Genomic DNA, 21359 nt, shown 5'->3' with positions numbered 1-21359 from the left:
TTTTTGTTTGGTTTTCCTCAGCAGGGTGCCTTATAGGGCTAGGTTCCCTAGGTCTTTCTTCTTGGGAGTTAGGCGAAGACGTCGCTGGCTCCCCGTCGAGCCCAGCTGCCATCGCCTTGGGATGCACGTGAATACCAGCTGCCTCCATGGCTTTCTGCATGGCTAGCATCACTTCCTGCATTTTTTGATTTTGCATTTTCTGAGCTTCGATCTCAGTTTCATGATCGATAGCTTTTTGTCTAAGGAGCACCAACTCCGAGTAGCTTCCTTCGTCATAGGCATACTCGTCGAGGTGTTCCTCGTAGTTCTCGTCGGGAACTATCTCTTCTTCTTCTTCCTCGGACTCCTCTGCTGCTCTTGAGGCTACATCTTCCTCATTGGGATCTTGAGCGTCTTCTAGAGGGCGAGGATGACGTGTACTTCTGGTCTCCACCATTGTTGTGAAGTCAAATGCTTGTTATGTAGCAGCTTTCCTCAGCTCTCAATGAAAGCACCAAAGTGTTGACCGAGGTTTTCGGCAACTATTAAAATATGATTATAATGAAGAGCTGTAAGAAAGTGAGATGAAGATTTTTTACGTGGTTGGGGCGTTAATGAGCCTTAGTCCACGAGCCTCTGTTATTAATGGATGTATTTAATACAGATTCTACACTTGAGAGAATGTCTTTCTCTTAAATACAGAGAATGTTCTTGGTGAGTATTTTCTCTTCTTGCTCTTTTGCAAACCAAGATTCTCGACCCCATTAAATGAGCTTTGAGGGGGTATTTATAGTGTTTTGGTGGGGTAATCCCTAGAATTGTTCTTACACATGTATCTGTAAGTATCCATAAAGTTGGGCATTTCCAATGAATATACCATGGGTGATGCATGGTCAAATCCCTAGGTGCTGTAGGGCTTTTATGAAGAATGTCCTTTTTGCCTTGTGATTGACGTGACTCTTCGCAGAGTAGCCGTCGCTAGACTTAAATGATCATTCTTGCGCTGCTGTTTGGGGGTTGTGCCGTCAGACTTTATTGCGTGTTACAGTCTCAACACGCTTCCTCCCATGCAGCATTAAATGCGACTTGATTGCTCGGGAGAGACCTGACATATCCCGGAGAGCCTTCACGCTATACTAGCTTCCTGGAGTACCTTGTACTCCGGGTGCCTCCTCCGGGACCCATGCTAACAGCGCTTCCTTGTGGCGCACAAAGACTTAGTAAATGTTTACCAGTTATCTGATCCACGTGTCCCCTCTCGACTGGTCCACGTATTTTGGGCGAATTCTGGAGCAACATATAGAAATGAAAATCACAACTGAAACTAATTTAGAGAAACCTAAATCAGAAATCAAAATAAGAAAACCAAAGTAAGAAAAAAGAAGAAGAAGAAGAACAAGGAGGAGACGAAGGAAGAACAGAAGAGAGAAGAAGATAAAGGCAAGAAGATCACACAGAGGAGGCAGAGATGAGAAGAAGAAAAATAGGGAGGATTGGAGCTTGAAATCGAGAAGGGGGATGAAAGGGTTTACAATAACATGAAAGTTGAAGCTTGAAATCACAGAAAAGGAGAAAGGAAAACTTGAGATTTTTGAGGAATACATAATCAGAGCTGAAAAATGGCATTTCGAAGGCAAAACGTAGATAATCCACCTCCTGAATACAGTAATTGTTACTCTCGCATTCTCTTACTTTAGATTTCTAGGGTTTTCTGTTAGAGAATATTTTTGTAAGATTTATGGAAGATTGAGTTTCCATATGATAATGACTCATTTTATTTGCTAATCATGGTTGGTGGTGGGTTAGTTGATCAAGAATAAGTAGATTTTATATTAAAGTTAAAAAATTTAGGAAATCTTAGCAAGTTGTCATGCTCAGTGGAGTACACTTGCACATGAGTTTTGTAGGGAATCTTAGAAAAATTTTCTATTTGCTAAATGTGGGATTAATTGCTAGTGGATTTTGCAACTTTTTAGAGGAAAGCTTGTTGAATTTTGCTCTAAGTTTAGACTTTTGAGTTTTTGTTATTATCACTACCATGTATAGATAGACTCTCTTTTGCCTTGAGAACTAAACAATGAATGTGATATGCTCTGATGAGTTACTTTAGTCATTTCTTTGTAGTTCAAAATTTTTTTTTGGGGTTTAGGTTTTTTGTTACGTGTTAGTTTTAACCAAGCCATGCTAGCCAAACAAGCCTGGAGAGTTTTCTCTAATCCTCAGTCTCTTTTAGCATCCATTTTGAAAGCAAAGTACTTTAAAAATAATTCCTTATTAGATGCTTCTTGTAACACCCTACTAGTTTAGGCATGCTACAGTGCTTTTCATAATTACTGTACAACCTTTGCTAAACAAAGGGTTTATCAAAAGTGATAAAATTTAAACTTTAAGAAATAAACATATACCGTATTGCATTTATAAAATCTAAAGTTCCGTATTACATTTTCCAACTATACATAATCAAAAGATGTCACACAGTGACTACAAAATTGTGAGCCCTAGTTGTCACGAAGATCCAACACTCCAGGTCGATCTGTCTCAATATGTAAAATCTTCATCTAGCTCAAAACTCACTGTCGTTCAAAAATTTCTTTGCATTTACCTGCACATAACATAGCATCTGTAAGTCGACAAACTCAGTAAGAAAAGCACAAAACATAAATATATAACCGACCTACGACTAAGTGCCCATATACCTATCAACAAGTCATAAACCATGCAAACATGTATAATTGAGTCTCGAACGTTCTTGAACATAGTATAATTGACCATAATACCACATGCACTTAGTACTCTAATCGTACTAGTGTTGGTAGCATCAATCCACACTATAAGTACAACTAGCCATAACACCACATGCACTCAGTACTCTGGTGTACTAGTGTTGGTAGCACTAGTTCATGCTTTCGAAAGTATAACCAATCATAATACCACATGCACTTAGTAATCTGGCGTACTAGTGTTGGTAGCATTGGTTCATACTTTCTGAATTACCAAATACATACATTCACGATATCAAGATGCAATCATATATACACCAACTATCGTTCTAACGGATATGTCATACATCTAGAAAATATAAACATAAACATGTACATATGTATGTGTGTTATACTAGTCTTACCTCAATTTTGATTTCAGGTGTGTCGGTCGACCTTAGTGAAAATTGTTGCTGGTAATCGAAGGCTCTAAGTCACATTTCTAGAAAAATCAATAAGTGTTTCCCTAACACTTTCGAGGACATAAATTGACAACAAAAAGTTTCCCTATTGATAGATATCATAGAAATACCCTATGTATTGTGAAAAAACTCAATCGGGGTCCTGAGAAAAGTCTTAAGATGGACCCCCCAAATTCTTCCTAAATCGGATAGCTCGAAACTCCACTATCAAATTTTAAAACTTGCATAACTCCTGCTATTCTAAGCCCAACCTTACAAAATTTTTCAAGGTATCTTAAAATATCACAATGAACATTTTTTGTGAAGAAACCTGAATCAAATTCTCAATAGAAATCAAACTAAAATACCGTCCTAAAACTACCTAAATCGGATTGCCTGAAACCTCCCTGTCCAAGTTTGGAAATCCCATAACTCATCCAATTCGGATTGAAATATTACAAAATTTTTTAGAGCACTTAAAAACATCATAATGAACATATTTTATGAAGAAACCTTAACCCAACTCGTAACAGAATTCAAGTTATCACAACCAAGTTAAGTTTAAGTTCTTTGAACTCAAAGTTGCAAAACTTTTGCTAGAACCACCAAAAACAATTCAAACCACTTCTAAACAGTCCTAAATAACCTTAAGTAATCATTTCATGACCTTCCTAAACTTATTCAACATGTTCTACTATAAACAGTCACTGAAACCTAACAAAAACCCTAGAAAACCAATAAATTTTAGGTTAGGTTTACCTTAGAAGTTTGGAGGAGCTAGGGGTTGAACTCCTTGATGAATTTAAGCTAAGAAGAGGCTTGAAAATGGTAGAAAACACTGTGTTTTGGCCCTGGTTCAGAAGCCACGAAGTAGAGGGGGAAGGAGAAGGTGATTGGTGTTTTTTTACTTTTCTTTTTGCTTTTGACTTTGCTTTTTGTTTTTTGTTCCTTTTTACTTTGTTTTTCCTTTCTGTTTGCTTCCTAAGTAGCTGGCCATCTTCAAAAGGATGAGCCACAACCACCTATCCCTTCCAAAAAGAGTGACTACTCTCTTAGGGTAAAAAGACTAAAATGCCCTTACTTCCCCAAAAAGTTATCTCGTAACCCTAGGGGTAAAATAGTCCAATTCTGTTATTTTATTAAACCTCGACATTCTAAGATATCTAATAATATTGTCCCATAAAAAACTTGATCACAATTTGTATCCATGTGACTAAAATTGCCATTCGACCCATTTCCATTGTTACCAAGCATAAAAATGTAAAAATATGAAAATTCACATATAGCATGCATATCACACCTATAATTCAATAAAATCTCCAAAATTGAGAAATAATAATCATAACACATATTTTCATGAAAATATGGTCTAAAAAGCATAAAATACATAAATAATCACATAGTCAGATTAATTAGTGCTAAGTGTCCCACTAATCCAATATCTAAGTATAACGGTCATTACACTTCTCTAGGACATTCCCCTTCCTATACCTAGAGAAGTTTACTATGGGGAAGAGATCTTCTTAAAAAGGGTCTTGTGTGGAAAGTTTGTAATGGGAACACTATTAGAACTTTGGAGGATTTTTGGATTCCTAATAATAAATTTGTTCGTTACAAGAATAATCTTCATCCTCCCTTAAATACAGTTAGTTATTTCATTAACCACTTAGGGAATTGGGATTTGGACAAACTCAAAGATAACTCTGATGATGACACCATTTCTCAAATTCTTCAAGTGCCAATTGGTGACTCCTCTAAGCCTGATTGTGTTATTTGGAACCTTCATACCTCGAGAGTGTTTTTTATCAAATTTGCCTATCATTATGCTAAAGTTGCTTCTCTTTTCCCGTCCCCATCGAATCTCCCTTTTGTCAAAAAATGGTGGACTACTATTTGGAGTTTGCACATCCCTCCTAAAATTAAGCACTTTATATGGCGTGCCTTTTATCATGTTCTTCCCACTGCCTCTAATATTTTTTCTAAACATATTACTTCTAGTCCAGGTTATTCTTTTAGTAGTTGTCCAATGGAAACTGTGACACACTCCTTGCTAGATTGTTCCAGAGTTAGTTAAATTTGGAGCCAGTCTCCCCTTAAAAGTTTCTACATGAATAATAAGCTTTGTGATATTAGAGACTTTATTCTTAATTCTTTTGAGTCCGAATAAGGATGATTTAGGTATTGTGTTAGGGCTTTTATGGGTAACCTGGGATAATAGGAATAAGAATCTTTTTGGTAAATTTGTCTTTCTGCATCTAACATTGTTGTGTGGTTAAGTTCTTATCTTGAAGATTACAGGAATGCTCAATTGAAGACCCTTGCTGCCACTCAACATTCTTCCAGGTCGGGTTCTTTCAAACTTTGTACCGATGTAGCAACATATTACAAAAGAAGCAAACTAGGGTTGGGAGAAGTTGTCAAAGTTGATGATGATAATATCATTGCTGGGTTGGCCATTCCAATTCCAGGGTTGCTGGATTCAACTCATGTTGAGGCATTGGCTCTCAACTTTGCCTTGAGCTTGTGTTTAGTAGTGAAACTCTCAATTTCCAAGGTGGTTTTAGACTCAAAAATTCTTGTGAATAAAATAATGAATTGTAAAGATGAACTCTTTGCTCTATCAAATTTAGTGAGAAATATTTGTAACTCCTTATCAAATTTCCCTAAAGTTTCGGTTAGCTTTGTTTCTAGGAATAATAATGTTGATGCTCATTATATTGCAAGAAAAGCTTTGGGGCTTGATAAGGAATTAGTGTGGAACGGTTCACTTCCACTCATGCTTGCACTGTAACTTGTACTTTTCTTTTATTTTATTGAAAGATACAATTCTTCTAAAAAAAGTAGTGCCTTCTTTAATATTTTGTAGTTTATTTGGCGTTGATTTATGAATGATTTGTATATTTTTATAAGGTTGATGTCTTGTTATTTTTCTATTAATTTGTAGCTATCTTTGTGTTATTTTATAGTTGTTTTATAGTTATTTTTATGTTGTTATTTAACTATTTTATAGTTATTTTTTCGTTATTTTTATGTATTTTTTTAGTATAGTTGTTGTGTAGTTTATGTCCATTTTTTATGGTGCATATTCTTAGTTTATTTCACACAATTGTTTTTTTTTTTTTTTTTTTTGTATATATGTGTTTTGTTTTGTAATTTTTATGTTATTCAACTGATTTTCAGAATATTTTTTTATTCAATAATTATTTTTTAGTTGTTCTTTTATTTTTGTGTATTTTTTTATGGTGTATATTTTTAATTTCTTTCTAATATTTTTTTTTTATATGTGTGTTGCTTTGTATTTTAGATATATTTTTATCTTATTTTTTTGACACATTTTATTAAAATATAATAATAATTTTTTTATTTTTTTAATTGATACAGTGTATAATAATAGATATTGAGAAATTAATTATATATTACTTATTATATCATATAGATAATAGTTTCTTTAAAATGGTAAGGGAAGAATTAACCTACCCAAGGGCATTTTAATTTCGCCATCACCCTTGGGCAGGGTAGTGTATGCTTTGTCACTCTCTGCCAAATGTGTGGGTTTAAATTTTAACAATGTTCATATATGTATGTATTTGTATATAAATGTATTTGTATATAATGTACACATACAAAGGTTCATATATGTATGTATGTATTTTCTTTCCTTCTTTCCTCTCTACCCATGTCCTCCAAGGAAATGGTGGTGGGTATGCAGTTCTCTCCTTATTATGACGAAAATCTGCAGTCTATGATAGGTTTGCTATACTCTATAGCAAATTAAAAAAAAATGATATGAAAAATCAAACTTTTGAATGTAGTGCCCGAATTATATTTCATTGTTGGTAGGACAGGTGTAATAATTTAAAATAGAGTATATAAAAACTTTTTGTTTAGGGCTACTAAAACCAATGATGCATCCAACAATGAAGTGATGCACTATATACTAACTCCTTGGACTTAAGAGTTAAGACAGATCAGTAAAACACTTGTCTGATCCTATTTCGCACAGATCAACCTTAATTGAAATATTTTATGTTTTGACAATCTTTCCTATAAATATATGTAACACTTGTCCAATTTTAGAGATTCGAATTAGTGAGGCACCATACTCTCATTTAACATATATTTTCCGGAAACTCTTTCCACAAACTTGTCTCCTTAGTCATACGAGTCAAAACATAAATAAACAATAGCCTCCGGCGAGTAAGCATTTGAATTATGGCTATACTTATTTTTGACATCTGTTCCTTATGAAAATGCTTATTCAATAGATCAGTCAACATGATTAATTGTGGCTGATTACAATGTCACTATCTCTATCTGGGTCCCTCCTAATTAAATTTTATGTGGGAGATGAGGGAAGAGGCATGTGAAAATGTAGAGGTTTATCAAGGCCAGCCTTGTGTATTGGCTCCCAATTGGGATACCCGATTGAGATAACCATATCACAATACTAATTTTAGTCATTGTTGGTTGTTGGACCTGTTATTGTAATAATTGTAACACATTGACAACCACGTCTATGATATATACAGCTTTTGTTTTAATAATCTGACATTAAAACTAGGATAAAGTTTCCATATAAGTAATAATAGAATAATACTCCACCATCACCTCCTTCAAAAAAGTATATTCTTCTAAAATTAAACAAATTTATGAAACTAATTCCATCATTTGAAGCCAAAAGTTTCTTCAAAGCAAAAATTTTACTTTTAGTACTTCAGTTTTTTATTTATCTAACTTTTTTCTTTCTCTGCATTTTCATCAACCCTATGTTTGGATATTGAATTTTGATAAAAAATTAAAAAAGTAAAAAAAAATGTTGGAAAATAAAATAAGATCTCTTATTTAGTATAAAAAGAAAATTTATAAGAAAAAAAAATAATACCAAACATGAAAAATTAATTTTCTTTTTATTCTCCATACTTCACTTTATTTTTCTACATTTTCTTTACTTTTTTTTTCTTTTTTCACTAAATCTAACTTTCAAATAAACTTTAGTCTTTTTTTATTATTTTCTTTTACTTCCTTAATTTTTTTTATTAGGGTAAATACCATTTTAGACCCTGTATTTTACAAAAGTTATCAATTGGACCTTCTATTTTATTAAATGACAAAATGGACCTTGTATTTTCCAAAATAGTATACATAGGACCTGAACTAATTTTTTGTCAAAATAAAATTTAATAATAATCCGATCTAAAGGTGTTATGACAAAACTGTTTACAGTTTTTATATCTGTTCATGTTAGGAATTGTCTTCAAGTTAGTTATATTAAAAAAAAGTTATCAAAAATTAAGTTCAAGGTCTTACTTTACTATTTTGGATAATACGCGGTCTATTTTGTCATTTAACAAAATAAAGAGTCCAATAGGTAACTTTTACAAAACACAGGGTCCAAAATAGTATTTACTCTTTTTATTACTTTAATTAATATAAAATTATTTAAGTTGATGGTTTCTTCTCATCTTTGGGAGGAGGGGGTTGGGATATTGATCTCATTATTGATTTGTTTGATAAAAGAGATAGGCATCTAATCCTCAGTATCCTTGACAAATTTCTCATGTGAATGATGATTACATTTGGACTAAGAGAATTTCTGGTACTTATGTAATGAAGAGTGTATATAATCTTCTCGAAAGCTCCTAAAGGAGATGGCATAAGAATGATAAAGAGCTGGCTAGTTTTTTGGCAAAAGAGGTGGAAATTAATAGTTTCTTCAAAAGTTGAAAATCTGGTGCGGAAGGCTGGTATGAACAGTTTCCCAAAGATGATCCAATTACGTACCAAGTATGTAGAGGGGAGTCCAATGTGTCTTGTTTGCCATGTTACTAAAGAGTACATCCTTCATGGGTTGGTGACTTGTCCTGAGGCATATTTATGTTAGAATAGAGTTGGTATTGGTATAAATATAATGTCAGGTGCTACTTTTCTTGATTGGTGCAAAGCTTCTTTTAAGGCATTGGATACAGGGTATCGATGTGTTTTGGTCAATGTTTGTTGGGCCATTTGGGGAGCTCCAAATGACTTAGTTTGGAATAAAAATGTAGTGAGGGTTGGTGACATTATTGTGTTTGCAAAAAGGTAACTTGATCAATTCAGACATGCTAAAACCTCTAAGATAGAGTCGTCATAGCCTCGTGTGTACAGGTGGTAATGGAGTTGAGCATTGGATTTTACCACAGACTAATAGTATCAAAGTCAATGTAACTTTGTTTAAGGAGAGGCATAACTTTCTGTACAGGAATGTGGGTTGCGATGCCAATGGTCTTTTACTTGAAGGGCGTACCTCTCTTTTACGAGGAATTGTCGAACTAGAATTGGTTGAACTATGGAAGTTCATGAAGGTATTAGCTGGATTAAAGATCATCAATGGAAAAATAATGTAATTTCTATTAAATGTGATGTATGGTGTAATGTTAAAGTATATTTCGATGATATTCTTGAAAGATAAGAGTAGAGAATTATGTTTGGAGCGGTTCCTATAGTGCATAGCGAAATTGGTTGTACTGATATAGGTACAACAATTTTCTTTTTCCATATAAATCCTTTATGTGTGAATCCATTAATATGTAATATGTTAATCAAAATCATATGTATATACAGATATAAACGTGCATATATGCACACAAAAATATCAAAGAATTACCTCTGGAAGCCCATCAAGTATTATTGAATCTTTTCGTATAATCAACAATTATACAATTCAAAATCGTGAAGAAATCACACCAATATCTTCCAAAGCATTTTCTATGTCGAGGCCAATCTCTGATTGTTTTCATCCAATTAAAATGGATTCAAAGGAGAAACGATCTACATTATTTTAAGAGCCTATACCCATAAAGAAATGGCTTAACCCACCATCAAGACGCCTCATGTAGAATCGATGAAGCAATTGTGTTATCGATTTAAGTAATCGGTGTTTACAATATTTGAGAGAAACTCGATATGGTGGATATTACATTCATCATTGTTCAAGGCTATTCTCAACTACAAGAAATTAATGCTCTCACATTCTTTTATTTCTAAAGTGGCTGGATATGCAGTTTCCTTTGATTTCATTGATATAAAATTTCTTAAAGTTGTTTGAGTTTCTTTTATTTTACAATCTTGTATCCAATTTCCTTAAGGCACAAATCATTCATGTTCTTTAATTTGTTAATGCTTTTTGTGGATGTTGATTCAATTTGGTTGGAGTATATTTCCTTCCTCAATTTTGTTATGTATATTGATTTTATATCAATACAACAGTTTTTATCTCAAAAAAAAATGTTTAGTAAGATATTAAATTTTAAAAGATCTACAACTATTTTAAATTCAAATCTTAAATTTAAAAATTATTATTATATTTTATTTTTTTATTAAATAAATACGCTAATTTTTTTAAACTACTACAACATAATTTAAATCATGAAAATTACATAAGATATGAATTTATCTCTACCAAAACAAAAAAAAAAAAGACTTTGTAAATCACTCCAACTTATTTTTTAAAATTTTTTATTAGGCTTATAAATATTAATTTCAATTTTCTCCAATTTTTACATTTTTTTTTCTAATAATTTTTACCAAATCTAAATATCCTAAATTATTATACGTATAATAAGAAAGTACTTTTCACCAATATTAATCATTTCTATCTTTTTAATCAATATATATATACAATTCAATAATAATAAATATAAAAAAAAAATATCATTATCATCCTTAACTATAATAATAATAAAAATAATAATAATAATAAAAAAAAAAATATCATTGTACAACCAAATAGTAAGACATCAATCGAAAAATAAAATAAAAAATAAATTAAAAACATATTTTTTAAATTCTTTCATAATCAGAGATATAATATCTCAACGAATTTTTGTTTAATTGACAATTTATTATATATTTTTATTTTATCTAAATATAAGTTTAGTATTGTATGTTTTCAATAATACTTATTTGGTACTTTGTATTTAAAATCATACATACTTAGTATTCTAAACTTAAAATTATTTGATAAAATTTTATCAATGCATTCAAATTTCAAATTGTCTTCAGTTTTATAAATTTTGAATTCAAATTTAATTATATAATTACATATAACTAAGAACCGTTTGGTCAAATTGATTAAATCTTATTTTAGGATACTAAATATGTACAATTTCAAAATACAAAGTATCAAATAAGTATTATTGAAAACACATGGTACAACAGGTACTAAATAAGTATATTCTCTATAAAAATTGATAAATCAGTTCGAAAAGATTGGACTTCTAAATTCTTGAAGTAAAAATGTCTCTTTAGTTAAATAATTATAAAAATTAAAAAGTTAATTAGATAATTCTATCTATTTTTTCATTATTAATTAATGAATTATTTGGTATATTTTAAAAAAAATTGAAAATAAAAGTAAATAGTTTAATTTATTATTTAATTTATTTTATATACTAAATAAATTTATTAAGAATTATATTAACAATTACAAGTAAGATACGGTAATAACATCGAATTTGCAAATAATGATGAGTACAAAAAAGAAAGATGATAACAAAAATTCTAAAATCATATGATTAGTTTTTTATAGATTTATTAATTGTCATATACATTTTCTTAATTTCAATTTAATTTATTTAAACCATATATATGACTTATTTATTATCACTAAATAAATCAGTCTATTTTACAGAAATTTATATTATAGTTTATTTAAAATTTAAACAAATTTGTATACGTGTTTATAATTAATTTAAAATAAATAAATAGAGAAGTTGATGAAGTCCCCTAATCTGTATAAATTAGAAATCTATGTACGAAAGGCCAAAATCATATTGAAACTAAGAGAACGCACATAAAAGATAAAACACGAAAATGCTTCTACTTTTTAACTTTTCACGACTACATAAGAACGCACATAAAAACGATACACAAAAATCCTCCTATTTTTTAACTTACCCGGATTACATAGAATATAGTGTGAATTCAAATTCAGTGAACAGTTGATAGATAATGGGGACACCAGCAAAAATCCCCATCAATATTCATAAATTGACAAACTTGAATCAAAAAATTAAAATAAACTATAAAGAGAACCAAAAAATAAATCGGATCTTGCCAAGGGATTCTTTTGACAAGGCCCCTGTATCTTCATTATCACTTCTGCCTCCCGCTAAAACTAGCATTTCATGCCCACATAATCTATGGTCTCACACACCTCACCACCTTTTGCTACCTCGGCCACGGCCTGAAAATCTATCATTTCTTCGATCTGAGAAACCACCATTCCTACCACCTCTTCCAAAAGAGAATCTACCACCACCGCCACCGCCACCAAACCCTCTTTGCACCTTTTCTTGCAAAGGTGGCAATGCTGTCACCACTTCTAACTTCACATTAGCAGCATTTTCTTGACCTGCAAATTTAATGCCAGCAAGAAAGACCAGAAAATTATATACCGTACTGACCCAAACACAAATTATTAATGTAATAGGAAATAATTAAAATGTTCAAGTCCACAGACATGAGCACTGGCACTACACAAGGTAAGATTCAACAAAGAGTAATTATCAGATCAAGAATCAAAAGACAAAAAAACTTTTAAGTTCTAGAGAATAGTACCAGCAAGAAATAAATCTAAATCTTCAGCTGCTACATCAAACACCGCACCCAAACCATCAGCGGTCAGCGTCAAACCCTTGATGGCTTCTACCTTCTCCTCAGGCAAAAATCTCCTCAAGACTCCATAAGCAAAACTGGTTCAAAATTTGTAAAAAGCATTTAGCGTCCACAAATGAGTACAGTAAATGGACAAAATATATAATAAAAACCAATCTTCCCAATGAAATTAAGTTACCCCATATTTATGAGGAATCAACTCATGGTTCATTCATTAGCAACAAATGGATTAACAAGGGAGCAACCAAACAAAGCCAAACTATGGGAAGGCAAGTCAAGTAACTGATGCCATTAACAGAAAATTATGGTGATAAAATAAAAGCAACCAGATAGCCAGAAGGACAGAAAACAACAGGCTAAAGTAGCAGAAAATTATGGGTTTCACTATCATGTTCCTAAAGTAGACGTACCCATGCCCCTTATCAAGTTTCATATAATCACCAAACATGATATTCACAATCCACATCATTTGGAATAAAAATATTCAGAACTCTTGAAAGAAAAGTTTGGCTACCAAACCTATGTATATTTATATAAAATTATCTAAACTGAATTTAAGTGTGAATATAAAAACACTCACGATGGTGTGTAGATGGGCTTCCCAGCCTCCAGAAGTACTGTTACACAGTTCTCCATAGAAGTCAGAAGTGATCTACTCTTTATCTCAGAATAACCCTGCAATTACAAGAGACCTTATCAAGACAGAAGGATTTCAAGTTTATAGAGGAAAATCTTGTGACAGACACAATTGACCTGATCACAGCAAGAATTTACATGTTCAAGTATTATACTTGTAACAATAAACAAGGAAAGTGCATAAATTTTATTTCAAAAAAAATATGAAGATCAGGCAGATTAACTCACAGCAGCTTTCGCAAGTGCTTTTGACAGAAGTTCCACAGCAGATAGACCAAATGTGTTTAATAGATCCTCAGCAGCAGCCTTAAAAGCAGGGATTACACTGCATGTATACATAAAATAATTAGTATCTGGACCAATAATAGGAAGGTCCATGCTTTATTCACATAGTCTAGGCTTACCTATCCGAGATTTGATTTATTATTTCTGCAGCTTCAACACCTGCAGCTTTGGCAACATCTGCTGGCTGAGGAGCTGATATATGTTCAAACTTAACACCGGATTCTCTCTCAATTTTAGAAAAATTAGACCTCCTAGGATCATAAAGCATTACAGCTACACCAGAATTTCCTGAGAATAACACAATTCTACATGTAATAAGACTACAGCCAATGAAATAAATAAATAAAATTGCTGCAAAGTTTTAATGATTTACCTGCTCTTCCTGTGCGTCCAGATCGATGAATATAAGCTTCAACATCACGTGGAGGCTCGCACTGATGAATGAAAATCAAAAGTAAGAAACTGAAACATGTACAGGCTTTCATGACTATACAAAGACAGTAGAGCATTCAAACCTGAATAATTAATTGAACATCGTTAATATCCAATCCCCTAGCAGCAACATTTGTAGCAACCAATGTCATGAACTTGCCCGACCTGAAACCAGAAAGCGTGATCTGCAAACACCAAAGTTAAATAAGGCAGTAAGGTGGATATATAACAAAATGTAAAAGACTTCACAAAAACAATATTGTCTTCATGCTGAGCTGAAACAATTTTCTCAACAAAAAGAAACTTCCAATTTAATCTAACCTCGCGCTGAGCTTGTTGTATGTCTCCATGCAAAGCTCGTGCACCGGGTAGCAACCCAGAAAGCTCAGATGCAGAATCTTTTGTCTCAGTAAAGACAATTGTACGGCCCGCACTGAATGTGAGAAACAGTTATAGTTAGTAAACCAAAATATAGCTAAACCATAAATCACAATAAATGAAAACTTAACATAAAAATAGCTAACCTGCTATAACAGCGAATGATATCTGGAATAAGTTGGGATCTGGCATTACTTGAACAAGGGATAACAATATGTCTTACATTTGTGCTAGCCTTCATCTTTTCGTTACCAACAAGATCTGCAGTTTTCTTACTTGGTTTAAGAAACCTAGAAGCGATCTGAAATGCAAATTAGAGAAATTAGTCACTTAGTTTAGAGGTGCAAAAGATAAATTCCAATGCTTCATAAAAAAGTTGCATTTTATGAAAAATAATTTGCATACTAGAAGTGAATTCCAAAAGACCACTGAAAATTTTGGTTAAGAAACTTACCTCTTTCACCCAAGAAGGCAATGTTGCGCTGAAAAGTAGGGTTTGAACTTGAGTTAAATCCTTAACCTGGCCTGTAAGAACACCAAAAGAAAAAGAAAAGAAAATTAACAAATGCAATTTTATATGAAACAAAATATATAAATAGAAGATAAATGCTTATCCTCTGTAATAAAGCCTAGTCAGAACAAGAAGATTTTTGGTACTGAAGAGGCAGTAAGGTACCGAGAATAAGTTCAACATCATCAACAAATCCCATCTTCAACATTTCATCAGCTTCATCTAGAACACGAAACTTCAAAGAGGTCAAATCAAGATTTTTTCTCTCCAGGTGATCCTGCGCCCCAAAAAAAAATACTTGTCATCTTACTTATTCAGAAGTACAGAGTTTCATCCGATGACAGAAAAGTCACATACTACATATCATAATTCCAGGACGAAGATAAGAAACAAAAAGGTACCTTTACACGGCCAGGCGTTCCAATAACTATATCAACTCCTCTTCTAAGCTGAAGTTCTTGAGAACGGAAAGCTGATCCTCCATATATACTGCATGCAGTCAACCCCACAGCGCCACCATAAATTTCAAAGTCAGCATGTACCTAAAATCAAGCAAGAAAAGGCAATAAGTGTTGGTTAAAAAGTGGCACTAAGATAAAATAGAAAATGAGTATTTCAAGAACAGGTCCCATGGACTGCACTGCACCTGCACAGCCAGCTCTCTAGTGGGCAAAAGAACAAGAACACTAGGTGCTTTCCCGTATCCAGTCTTGCGTGATGATTTAGCAGGCCCATTTGTTAGAGACTCTATGATGGGCAACACAAATGCCAATGTCTTACCCTGCATATATAACAAAGAAAAGCCATAATGTAAATAGCCAGTTTAAACTTTTCTGGGTACAGGACACCACCATTAGAAATAAATCAAAAATCGGTTTACATTGTTTTTAAAGAGAAGCTAGCTAGGCAATTAATATTGCAAACAGTTTTATAACACAGTTTGACTGTTCCTTCAAAGTTTGTCAATTCCTTTTGCACATAAATTGTACGAATATCTTCGTCTAAGCAAGACTTCAAAAAATAAATAAATAAACGCAAGACTGAAATTACCTGTCCAGTGCGAGCGCGGCCAACCAAGTCACAACCATCCAAAACTATATCGAAAGTCATAGCCTGAATGGGGAACAGTGCCTCGATACCCTTCTCCTTCAACTTAGCCTTCACTGGTTCCGATATCCTATACTTTGAGACCGCATTAGGATGCTCCTCGACCTTTGCTTCCTCAACCACCACCTCTTCCACCTTGGCCTTCTTCTTTTTCTTCTTTTCACTTTCAACCTCTCCGTTCTTCACCTTCGAATTCGCGGCCGGTTCGACGAGTTCAGAGCTTGTCTCGCTTTTCTCCTCCTCATCCTCAACATCAGAAGCTTTTCGCTTCCTGCTCTCCTTCTTGCTCTTAGACTCCTTTTTAGTCTTCCCGGCGGACAAAGGGTCCGATCCTAGAGTTTCCATTAGGGTTTGGTTCTTCACCTTCTTCTCCTTCTTGTCCTTAGGGCTGGTAGAGACCATGGCGTCAACGAGACTTATGGAAGGCATGTATGAAGCTGTAGATTTTCTCCTGCTATGGAAATTTGTAGCAGTCGAACGCTGCTGCAGGAGAATGAAAGAGGAGTTAAAGAGGTTAGGGTTTTTGAAATTTATAGTTTAAGCAGCAGAGATCTTCAGCCTTTGGATTAATAAGCCCTTCCAATACCCTAGACTCAGCCGTTGGATTGGACTTTTACTCTATTAATTAAAGAATAAAATATCTAACCGTCCGTTATTCCAATTCTGGAAAAAATATCTAGGCTATTGAAACGACAACGAAACTTGAAAAACAACACCGAGTCACAAACGACAACAAACACACATGACATATACATTGGCGATCATATTGCTGGGTCGGATTTTAAAAAAGAGTAATCGTAAATACATAAATTTAATTATACATTATAATTATATCTAAATTATAGTTTTAGAATCTTCATAAGTAGTTCAAGGTTAAATATTTTAGAGATCATGTTTTAATTTAAAATTTAGACTTTTACAAAAAAAAAATATAATTTATAAATAATATTTTTAAATATTATCACTCAATTATATATTTTACAAAATACTAAAAAATTCCAACTATTTATAAAAATTATTATTGATTCCAATAGAATAAAAAAAAATGATAAGAAAAAAAGAATGTAAAAGGTTTTTTTTTTTTTTTTTTTTTTGAAATTAAACTCTTATTAACAACAATCAGAGTTTAATACATCAATAAGAAAAGAGAGAAAATCCTCAATCCAAGCCAATTCACCATCCACCCTAAGTGCATGCACAGCTAATTCATGAGCAGTCTTGTTGGCTGTACGTTGAACATGAATTAGGGATGGCTCAGGAAAACTGGAAAGCAAACTAGCAATATCATCTAATAAAGAACCAAGTTCATTACAAAGGGAAAAACGCTTTGGGAGAGCCGAAACCAAGGCTAAGCAATCTGACTCCACCACATGAAGAGGAAGACCAAGAGTGAGAGACCAATCCAACGCAAACATTAATGCAACAGCTTCTGCTAATATGACTGTAAAATTCCCTACAAAAATCAACAAACAGAGAATAAGTGCCAAAAAAAATAAAATACAAGGAGAGAAAATAAATGGTCAATCCTAATAAATGAAAACAACAACAAAAGAAGCAAAATTACAAATCCGGTAAACAAAAACCATACACCGGAGGGAAAAGTCTCCCTCCGGTCCAACCATAATCCCAACATAACTACTCCACACCCTCCTATCTTAGGAATATCATAATATTTTAAAGTCATAAACTATACCAAATAAGGATCTACATAGACATCCCAGCACATTCCCAGTAGTATCTCAAACTATTGCCCCAATGCCTATAGTATTAGAATTAACATCCAGCTACGCATCAACATTTAGTTTATACGCTCCCAAAGGCGGCTTAACCCATCGTTCTGGAGATAAGCATGTCGATCCCTTTGCCATAACATTATGCCTCGAACATTGACTGTACTCATTAAATAACTTAAAGATTTGTGAGACCACAACATCAAAAGGGTTGGCTTTGCGACCATGGACAATTTGGTTCCTTTCACTCCAAATATACCAAGCCGCAACTAGGAACAATTCGTACTCAGATCTAGATAGTATCTCTGAAGCCTTCAGAACTATTTGTTTGAATGAGATATCCATAGAGAGATTATTCAACATAGTAACACGTAATTCCTTCCAAATTTTCTTAAAACCACGACATAAGAACACAGCATGACTGTTCGAATCCACACTGAAACCACATATTGGACAATTAGTATGATCAACCACTTTCCTTTTCTGAAGCCCCACATACGTAGGGAGAGCATCATGAAACCCACGCCAAGTAAATATTAAAACTTTCTTAGGCAAAGAAGTTTTCCAAAACCCTTTCCACCATACTGCGAACCAACTCTTAGAAGGGGAAGGATCAAATTGATCCAACTGCGACGCCACAAAGTATCCACTTTTCACTGAATAAGTCCCGTCAGCTGTATAGTGCCACATCTAAGAATCCGCTTTTGGAAATTTACTAATTGGTAAAGAACAAATTGTTGGAATTTATTTTACCAGGATCTTAGATCTACTCACAAGTATGTTGTTTAAACACCCTAAATATGAACTTTCTAAAACAATAAATTAAACACATATAAAGTTAAGAAAACCTTACATTGATGCAACGGAAATAATGTCTCCTTCAGCTCAGATCTCTAACCCTTGTATCCTTTCTGTAGCAGAGTATAATCAAGATTTGAGCCCGAATGTCCTTCTTCTTCAAGTTTGATCCTTCACAGTCTTCCAATCTATGATTGAGTTACTGCTTGCTGTGTGTGGGCACTTACTCTTTCACTAGGGTCGAAATTTATGAAGGGAAAAGAGAAGAGAGGGTTTCGGCCAGGTATAGAAAGTGAAGAAGGCTCAGTTTTTCTGAAGAGAGAAATTTCTGACAGAAAGCTTGTGAAAACTTATGATTTGACTGAGCCATCACTTTCTATTTATAGGCAACTACTAGGTTTAGGTTAGGAATTATTTGGCATTAAAAAAAAAGAAAAAAAAATCAATTTGAAAAACCTCAATTAAGTGGCCTGTAACGTCCCCGCTTCAAGCCTCCATTGGGTCCTTACACCCACGGAATGAATGGCTCTTATACACGAGTACGCCACTCTGGCTGCTTCCTGGATTGATGACTGGCCCTACAGACCAACACGAGTGTTTTCAGCGTGCTTTGTCCTCACTCGCACGCTTCTTGGGAAAACTTCCCAGGAGGTCACCCATCCTTAAATTACTCCAGGCCAAGCACGCTTAACTGTGGAGTTCTTTCGTGATGGGCTACCGAAAAACAAGATGCACCTTGTTGATATAGGTAGTACCAATCAATCCATTTAAGCTCTCTTCAACTGTGTAGTCCCATACCTACACAGTCTCAGAATCATCCCACTTGACCTTCCCCAGGCGATGTGGGATTGCACAGCTTACCCGGTATTTCCCCTTACGGATCACGGGACTACTGACTGTCACAATCACCCCCCCTTACGGGGTCCGACGTCCTCGTCGACCACACTTCCGGCTGGGTCAAGGCTCTGATACCATTATTGTAACACCCCGATTTCCCGAGATGTCACATAGGATAGTCCGTATAAAACAATTTAATAAGATAAAGACAAACAAATACTTCTTTATTGAAAAATATCCAAGCATGAGATCTCATTGTTTAAAACAAAATTCTTTTAATACTGTAAACTTAAATAAGAACTAGTTAAGTCAAAATAATAGTTTCAAAATGTTTAGCAGTTAAAAACATTAAAAGCAAAATACTGTGCCAGCCCCCTAACATGCGGTCCACGCCTCGAGCTCTTCATTCTCACTGCTTAGCCTTACCCTTACCTACACACAGAGTACCCGTGAGCTAACGCCCAGTAAGAAGAGCTATGTAGGACATAACCCTCCTAACTAGTTACTTGACATAATTTGCTCTTTTATATTAATCAACAGTAATTCACATTCCATAAATATATCCACAACGCATGTTGTTCTCACATGCACACATCAAGTCTCATACCGCACATTATACTCACATACAATAATCAACTATTCTCTCATGTCGATCAGACATGAGGTAACCTACCCTGCCTTGTGTTATTCTCACACTTGGCATCCAACAGGGCAATTAATTACCATAAGTTGTACTCACCCATGATAATGTTATAACCTGCAAGTGTTATGCTCACACAAGCAGCAAGACCCTAATATTATTCTCATACTAATGATGCTCACAAAATATAAGGAAATCACAACACTATCAAATTAAATAACAAACCAACCCAAGTTGTATGCATAACATACACCCTGTGTACAGATGTCCACTCTTCTTACCTCAGTTGCTAAGACCACACTTGCTACCTCGAGCACCTCAACGAATTTCCTTGTTGAGAACAAGATCCTAGACATTCATTAACACAACAATACACTCAAAATACATTCAAGTATGAATCTCTAAACTCATACAGAAACTTACGTAAAAATACGTAACACATAGGTCCATTTCGCTTGCATGACACACCATACATAAGCATTTATTATTTAGATTCACACAAACATATTACATGGACTCAAACAAACATTCTTAACGTAAAACATGAATTCATACAACACATTTTTACGTAAAATTTACTAAAATACTATTTATTCTTATTAAAGTCCAAATAAATAGTTAATTAATCACCAATAATTATGAAAAATACCTAGGTTGCTTAGAAAATTCAAATAAAATTATTTATGACCTATTACAGATTATAAAGTGTATTAGAAGAGTTAGATTCGGTTTTTAATCAATTTTGGTATTTTTCATGAATTTACTTAATTAATGCTTAAGTTAATTATGAAAAATAGATAAGTGTTGTTAAAATAGTAAAATGTATTTTTGTGATACCATTTACTGCCTATGATATCAAATGGAATAGGTTTTATTATTTATTGGTTGCTGTAGGTATTTATTATAATTATTGGTGATTAATTAACTATTTATTTGGACTTTAATAAGAATAAATAGTATTTTAGTAAATTTTACGTAAAAATGTGTTGGATGAATTCATGTTTTACGTTAAGAATGTTTGTTTGAGTCCATGTAATATGTTTGTGTGAATCTAAATAATAAATGCTTATGTATGGTGTGTCATGCAAGCGAAATGGACCTATGTGTTACGTATTTTTACGTAAGTTTCTGTATGAGTTTAGAGATTCATACTTGAATGTATTTTGAGTGTATTGTTGTGTTAATGAATGTCTAGGATCTTGTTCTCAACAA

At 33.4% G+C, this 21359-nt stretch overlaps 1 protein-coding gene across 1 annotated transcript; it reads right to left on the bottom strand.

The window, feature by feature from the left end:
* Positions 1–11970: 11970 nt before the first annotated feature.
* LOC115717332 (DEAD-box ATP-dependent RNA helicase 7) lies at positions 11971–16736 on the bottom strand. Its single transcript, XM_061115814.1, has 14 exons — positions 16086–16736; positions 15682–15816; positions 15437–15577; positions 15201–15312; positions 14979–15049; positions 14671–14825; positions 14468–14579; positions 14230–14331; positions 14088–14148; positions 13834–14002; positions 13658–13754; positions 13374–13468; positions 12737–12870; positions 11971–12530 (listed from the first exon to the last, which is right to left on the bottom strand). Exons 1-14 carry the CDS (start codon positions 16569–16571, stop codon positions 12334–12336), a joined length of 2067 nt encoding a protein of 688 aa, XP_060971797.1. The 5' UTR covers positions 16572–16736; the 3' UTR covers positions 11971–12333.
* Positions 16737–21359: the final 4623 nt, after the last annotated feature.

The sequence above is a fragment of the Cannabis sativa genome, chromosome 5 (genome assembly GCF_029168945.1).
Source record: "Cannabis sativa cultivar Pink pepper isolate KNU-18-1 chromosome 5, ASM2916894v1, whole genome shotgun sequence".
In the NCBI taxonomy this organism is placed as follows: domain Eukaryota; kingdom Viridiplantae; phylum Streptophyta; class Magnoliopsida; order Rosales; family Cannabaceae; genus Cannabis; species Cannabis sativa.
The sequence above is the reverse complement of the archived record's forward strand: the minus strand, read 5'-3'. Positions and strand labels throughout refer to the sequence as shown.